The sequence below is a fragment of the Pipra filicauda genome, unplaced genomic scaffold, assembly GCF_003945595.2.
Source record: "Pipra filicauda isolate LSUMZ 115617 unplaced genomic scaffold, ASM394559v2 scaffold506_size402828_pilon, whole genome shotgun sequence".
Lineage (NCBI taxonomy): Eukaryota > Metazoa > Chordata > Aves > Passeriformes > Pipridae > Pipra > Pipra filicauda.
This window is the reverse complement of record NW_024104650.1, coordinates 42715-49214: the sequence shown is the minus strand read 5'-3', so window position 1 is coordinate 49214 and position 6500 is coordinate 42715. Positions and strand designations below refer to the sequence as shown.

The 6500-nt window shown below is 51.1% G+C and overlaps 1 protein-coding gene across 1 annotated transcript; it reads left to right on the top strand.

Annotated features, from left to right (window-relative positions):
- Positions 1 to 962: 962 nt before the first annotated feature.
- On the top strand, positions 963 to 5734 carry MMGT1 (membrane magnesium transporter 1). Its single transcript, XM_027722535.2, has 4 exons — positions 963 to 1054; positions 1603 to 1655; positions 2500 to 2603; positions 3482 to 5734. The coding sequence occupies exons 1-4, from the start codon at positions 973 to 975 to the stop codon at positions 3642 to 3644; spliced, it is 402 nt and encodes a 133-aa protein (XP_027578336.1). The 5' UTR covers positions 963 to 972; the 3' UTR covers positions 3645 to 5734.
- The last annotated feature ends 766 nt before the right edge of the window (positions 5735 to 6500 follow it).

Here is a 6500-nt window from a genome sequence, read left to right as displayed (position 1 = left end):
AAAGCGGGGATCGGAGGCGAAGACAAGGAGAGGTTCGGGAAGGGAAGGGGCGCCTGGGTGTGACTGGGGCTGCGAGGGGAGGCTGGGACGAGGGTGCAGAAAGGGGAGAGGTGCTGGGGGCTCAAGGAGGTTTCCAAGAAGGAAAAAAAAAAATCCCCGAGACCTGGTGCAAGGAAGAAGTTTTGCGCAGCCACGCGCGGGAGCGGGTGTTGTGTGGGATGCTCGAGGGGTGTCCTGCGGGATACCCCCGGCCCGGGCTGACGGGACCCGGGGGGATGCTGGAGGGTGATGGTGCATTCACACAGTGCCGAGGCATGTGGATGGTGCCAGGAACCGCCATCAGCCTCGAGGTGGGATCAGGGTAAACTTCCCACTTTGTTTACCAAGAAATAGAGAGGATTCGTGCAGCCGGTAGGGCAAGGGCTGCAATAAATGCCACAGTGGTCAGCTTAAAGGTGATTTCTAGGAATTGCCCTCAAAGAATTGCTTCTGTGCCTCTTATCTTTGTGCCTTGGGGGCATGGAGGAACCAGGATGCTTGGCTGCGTGGGACCCTCGGGCGTCCTTGCTTTGCCCCAAGCCTGGCTCTGACAGGAGCGTCTCCCTGCTCGTGCTGTGCATCCCTTGACACCGTTTTTTTCTTGCACCGGTTCCTCAAGCTTTGAGGTCAAACACGCGGAAAACGGGAATTACCCCGGACCCCCATGGCCCCGGAAGGGATCCGGTGGAGGGAGCGGGCCTGGTCCCGGGCCCTACAGCTCCCTTGTCCCTCCACCGCCCCCTGGGACCGTCCAAAGGTCCATCGCGACCCTTCGGATTTTCACAATGGCCGCGCGTGGGAAAGCGGCGGGGTGGCCACGCCCTTTTCTGGAGGAAACCACGCCTCTTTTTACACGGCCCCGCCCCTGGGCGCGGCCCCGCCCCGCCCTCGGTGACGCCATCAGCGCGCGCCGGGGGCGCGCTGTCGGCGGCGATGGCGGCGGGGTCGGTGTGGAAGGGGCTGGTGGGGCTCGGCCTGTTCGCGCTCGCACACGCGGCCTTCTCGGCGGCGCAGCGTGAGTCACCGCCGGGGCCGCGGGGCGGGGGCAACCGGGGCACCCGCACCGCCACACGGCCGCCGGGGAGCTCCCGGGGCGGTGACCGGGCCCGGCAGCACCATCATCCTCATCCTCACCATGATCATCCTCATTCTCATCATGATCATCCTCAGCCTCGGCAGCAGGGGCGGCCCTGCCCGTGCGGGACGGGCTGCGGGGAGAGCGGGGCTGGGGACTCACCGGGGGCAGCGCGGGGATCGTCCCCTGCGGGCGTCGCGGCAGCCGAGGGAAGGAGGGAATGGGAGAGGGAAAGAGGGAGGGAAAGGGTGGCTGCCTCTCGGCCCCCCGCTGCCTCCCGGCCCCACAGCCCGCCTCCCTGCTGCCTGCCCGGGGCCGGGGCCAGTCGTGCTCCGGAGCAGCGGGGTCACAGCGGGGCCGGGGGCAGCCCAGATCGGGCTGACACGTGTCTCAGAGCCACGGCCGGTTCTCGTGGGGGGGTTGTGCTGCTGGGCTGTGTGTTTGCGCGTACAGAGTGATTGGTGCATGTGTGTGTTTCTGTTTTGTAGATCGTTCGTACATGAGGTTGACAGAGAAGGAAGATGAAACGTTGCCCATAGATGTAAGTTTTTGTCGTGTTTGAAAGGTGTAGCTGTGGGGATGGTTTGGTCTCTCTTTTTTTTTTTTTTTTAGTGTGGTAGGCAAGGTCAAAATAGTTTTTAAATTGCACTTTCCTTCAAGCTCCCTCTCTCAAAAAGAACCACATTTTCCATCCCAGCTTCCTGGGTGTGTCATACCTGTCAGAGAGAAGAAGCTCAAGGTCCAAACCTCCCTCTCTTTCTTCAGAATTACCCTGGGCCACCTTGTCCAGGATTCCCTGAACGTAGCTCAGGGAGCTTTTGCATCCATCTCCTCCTTTGCAGCACAAACACCGTCCTCCCTCTGGCTTGTATTTATTCATTGTGACCATGTGCCTGTTTGATCCCAGCACAGCCTGCTTCAGGAAGGGGGGTTCTTAGTTACTTTATTTGCTCAGTTTTTGAATTCCACTTCAGTTATCTGTTCCCTTTTTGCTTAATCAGAAGGGCAGGGAGATCAGTGCCAGGGGCAGCCTGGCACGGCCTGTGCTGGCAGCTGACACATTCCTCGGGGGAGTTGGGATCCTGGAGTGCACAGAAACATGGTGTTTGGGCTCGGGACATTACCGAGGAGCCGTGTGGGTCGATTCAGCTGGCGCAGCTCAGACCCAAGCTCGGGCAGCTGGAGCTCTGCCAGGGCTTTGCTGTGCTCACAGGGGGGTGTTTAATCCTCCTGTGCCTCAGTTTCTCCACTGCTGGGTTGCCCACCCCTGCATGTGCTGTCATGGGGTGAAAAGCACGAGAGACACTGTGTGGGGCTGAGATGTTTGGGTGAACGTGAAGAACCCCCAGTGATGTGTGTGCTGCTCTGTGCTCCCTCTGTTGCAGATAGTCCTGCAGACCCTGCTGGCCTTCGCAGTCACCTGCTATGGGATAGCACATATTGCAGGAGAGTTCAAAGACATGGATGCCACTTCAGAACTAAAAAATAAGTATGTTTTATATCTTCGTTTTGTAAACACTGGTGTCTGCTACTCACTGTACAAACTTGCACACTGAAATAGCTTGGTTTTAGCTCAGTTTTTGAATGCATGTTGTAGTCAGGAGCACTGAGAGGAACAGCTGGGAAAGCCAACAGTGAGAGAGTTAGCTAATAGGAACAAATTAAAGAAACTTTGTGCTTTTCCTCATCCAAAATCCTGCTGTGCAGAGTTGGTGGAGGAACGAAATGTGTACGAGGGAAGTAGAGCTGAGGAATCACAAACTGCTGTCGTGACATGGTCTCACAGACTGCAGGGCCCGGCCCACCCTCTGTTTGTGTCTGTTCCTTCACAAGAGCCTGAGTTATTTGAATCTTACACTGAACTATTCAAGGCAAAACATCTGAAAGGCTTTGAGAGAGTAAGAGATTTTGAAAAGGATATGAAATTGGACGGGCAGATGTGGCTTCTCTGGCTGTTTCCAAAGACACAGGAGTGTGTGGAAAGTAAACAAGTTGACATGGGTGTATTTCGGAGCATTCACCTTGAAGTGAATGACTTCAGCTTGAGGCACCCAAAGGGATGGAAAGCTGACAAGGTGTTAACACAAGTGACAGCTGAACAAAGGCTGGTATGTGGTGTGCACATGCAGCACTCCACAGGCTGCCCCTGAGCTCGAGGAAAGGAAGGGAAAGTGAGATGTGGACATTTTGTGGTATTTTTCACAATTGCCTTTGTATTTCCTCTGTTTTAGTTTAGGAAACTTAGAAAATGAGCAGATTTGGGTTGAAAGCTTGTATTTGTCTCAAGTCAATAAACCCCAGACTGACTCTTATAATCTCCCTGCTCCAAAAGAGTATTAACCTTGGCTTTTTACATTTATTTTGAAGGACATTTGACACATTAAGGAACCATCCGTCTTTTTATGTATTTAATCATCGTGGTAGAGTATTGTTCCAGTCCCCAGACACAGTGAATTCTTCTTCAAACCAAGATGCTTTGTCATCCAGCTCGGCACTGAAATTTCGAAAACTTGAACCTCTGCGCCGCTAAGACTTTTACAGATCCTACCAATAACCCAGGACACTGAGATGTAATATTCAAGTCGGGGATGTAAACACTTTTTTAATTTCTGGAGCAGTATTTATATTGATCTTCCAGACTTTATAAAGTATATATATATATAAATATATATATATAAACTAATGACCTTCTTTGTACACTGTTAATGAGAATGACCGAATTATGGATTGGCAATGCAGTGTAAATTCTACAGTTATGCTGTGAAACACATCTCCAAAAGTTTCAGATATTAAAATGAGTTGCAGCTGACTTAACTTCAGTTAAAACAAAAAGCAAGCTAGTTTTTCCTGCAGTTGGTGTCCTTTGACAGGAGGGAATGTTTGAGTGTATTTATTTTCTCGGTTTGCTTGCGCTACAGTCTGTGGAGCCCCTCGGAAATGCTGTGTGCACTGCTTCACTGAACAGCAGGAAAAGGGGCAGCATCTCCTGTCCTTAGAATGCCTGTGGGACACCTGCACGGTGTGGCAGGGGAAGTCAGAAAGATTGCTTTTGGTTTTATGTTTTTTACAATGCTAAAACACAGTTGTGTGAAGGTTGTTTTTTTCCCCTGGTTTTTCATTATCACGTTATTTCCTTGTTACCCTCCTTTGTTTTATGTAAGTGTCTGATGTTGTCCCCATGTGCCTGGGCTGTGGCTGGGCTTTGGTGCTTGTGCTGGGGAGGCAGCTCACATAGATAATCCACCACGCTCCGTCTTCACCCACTGTATCCGTGTTCCCTGGTTGTGAACATGGCAATGTTGGACATTGTGAACACGCTGAACTGTGTGTTGGCACCAGGAACAAGCTCCAAGTCATCTTCTCTGAGAAGTGTTTAAGTATCAGTAAGAACTATCCCTTCTGTCAGTGGTCCAGCACTTTGCTCTGTTTGCTGGCAGTAGTCCAGGTCATGGGACAACTCCCCCTTTCTCTGCCAACACAGCCTTTCACTTTGATTTCTCCAGCTGAGCCCTTGATTTAAGATTACTGTCTTGATTTCATGCATTAGAACAGATTATACAGTCCTTAACTCTTACTCACATCTAAATTCTCATCTCCCCTCAGGGGCTGAATCAATGCTAAAATCTATCTCGGTCTGGCATTTCTCCTCCCTGATGTAGCAAAGGGAGGGTGGGTTGAGATACTGGTGGGGCCAACAAGAATTTTGCCTGGTCTGAGGATGTCTCACTGCCACAGTGGAAACTCAGCCTTTTATCTTGGAATTTGTTAGGTTATTTGTTGGGTGGTTTTTGTTGTTGTGTTTTTTTTTTTTTTTGTTTGGGTTTTGGTTTTTTTTAAACTGCTAAGAACTGTCAAAGGCAAAAAGCTTGGCAAAAGTACTGTGTAAACCGAAGCCTCTTTTTCTAGCTCTGCCCGTCCTATGGAGTGGGTGCCCCAGTGCTCGAGCAATACCCATAGCTGCTGCTCTACAATCACTCCTAAGCATCTGGGTGTGGTTGGAAAGGGTTACTCTGCCAGCTGAAAGTGTCTGAGCTGCAGGATTACTTCCTAAAGTGTCCTGATTCCCCCCGGCTGGTGTCACAAATCAGCTCCTGCCAGCTGCCGTCACCAAAGGCCTCAAATAATAGGTGTCAGGTCATCTCCCCATTGTGGACAGAGCTCTTTCCTTGGGGAACAGGGCTGCTGTGCAGCAGCTGCTGCACAGAGGGAAGAGCTGAACATTGGCTAGGTGACCTTGTGAGGCAGAAGAGAGACAGAATTAGCAGAGGGAGACAGTAACCACTGTGCCAGACTGGTCCTGCAGCCGTGGTTGGCAGTGAGGGTTCACAGAGGGTCTTAGAGCAGAGCTGTTCACCCAGAACATCCAAGAAGCCCCATTTCTGCTGCTGTAAGGCTACGAGGACCTGCCTGAGGCAGGAGGTGCTGCTGTGGGACAAGGGGGTGGAGAACATCACCTGCTGCTTGGAGCAGGTCCTGCTGGGAACACCCTGTGTGCTGCATCAGGGCCCTGCTCATGATGAGTAGCCTCACTCTGCAGCAGCAATGGTTGTATCACAAAGCTGTACAAATTATTTTTTCTTATTGATCTCACAATGTCAAATAAAAATTGATATCCTTAAAGTGTTTATTTGTTTATTTCTGACCATTCTGGAGCCTGCTGCCACAAATCCCTGGTGAGTGACTATTTAAAAGTAACTGCCTAGCACTGACATGAAGTGATTGCCTTAATTACGGCAGCTCTGTGTGAAAGTGCTGCCTGGCCTGGTGTTCATTACTGGGAGATAGGATCAGTAGGGGGGATCAAAATAGCTGCAAGTAGCTGAGTAAAACATTTAGGAGGAAAATGCTACCAGCCTGTGGATCTGCCTGCCTTGGAGGCTCCCCATCATCCTAACTGGCAGAGCTGACATATTTTCTGTCTTCAATTTAACCACAGTAAAGGCTTTTCCACCATGTGCTAATCCCCTGCCAGCCCACAGGACAGGCTCCTGCAAGGTCTGGTATTGCAACAGTCACTGAGGGAAACATTCAGGCTGCTCCCAGGGTTGGTGACAGTTAAAATCCTGGACTTGAGCAAGATCACTTTTCACTCCTTGCTCTGCTTTTTTGTTGGGGGGGGGAAAGAGGAGGGAGGGGGTTGAAAAGTTGCCAAAGAACTAGAAGAGTTTGCTTAACCACAGCATCCACCAGGATTGCACCACAGAGAGCAGCAGACTCACCCTTCATCTCCTTTCTACACTGCTGCAGCTCCACGTTCAGCACAGAATATGAGGGTGTAAAACACCAACAGTGTTTCAAGAAGGGGCACCTTAACCAGCTCCCAAAGCCATCTCGTGCTTACCTTGCAGTGTGTGGTTCTTCACAGAAGAGCTTTTCTTCTTCAAAA

Coding starts and splice junctions, on each gene's coding strand:
- MMGT1 (XM_027722535.2), top strand. CDS start 973: ATGGCGGCGGGGTCGGTGTGGAAGGGGCTGGTGGGGCTCGGCCTGTTC. Junction 1,055..1,602: donor GGCCTTCTCGGCGGCGCAGC/GTGAGTCACCGC, acceptor TCTGTTTTGTAG/ATCGTTCGTACATGAGGTTG. Junction 2,604..3,481: donor ACTTCAGAACTAAAAAATAA/GTATGTTTTATA, acceptor TTTATTTTGAAG/GACATTTGACACATTAAGGA.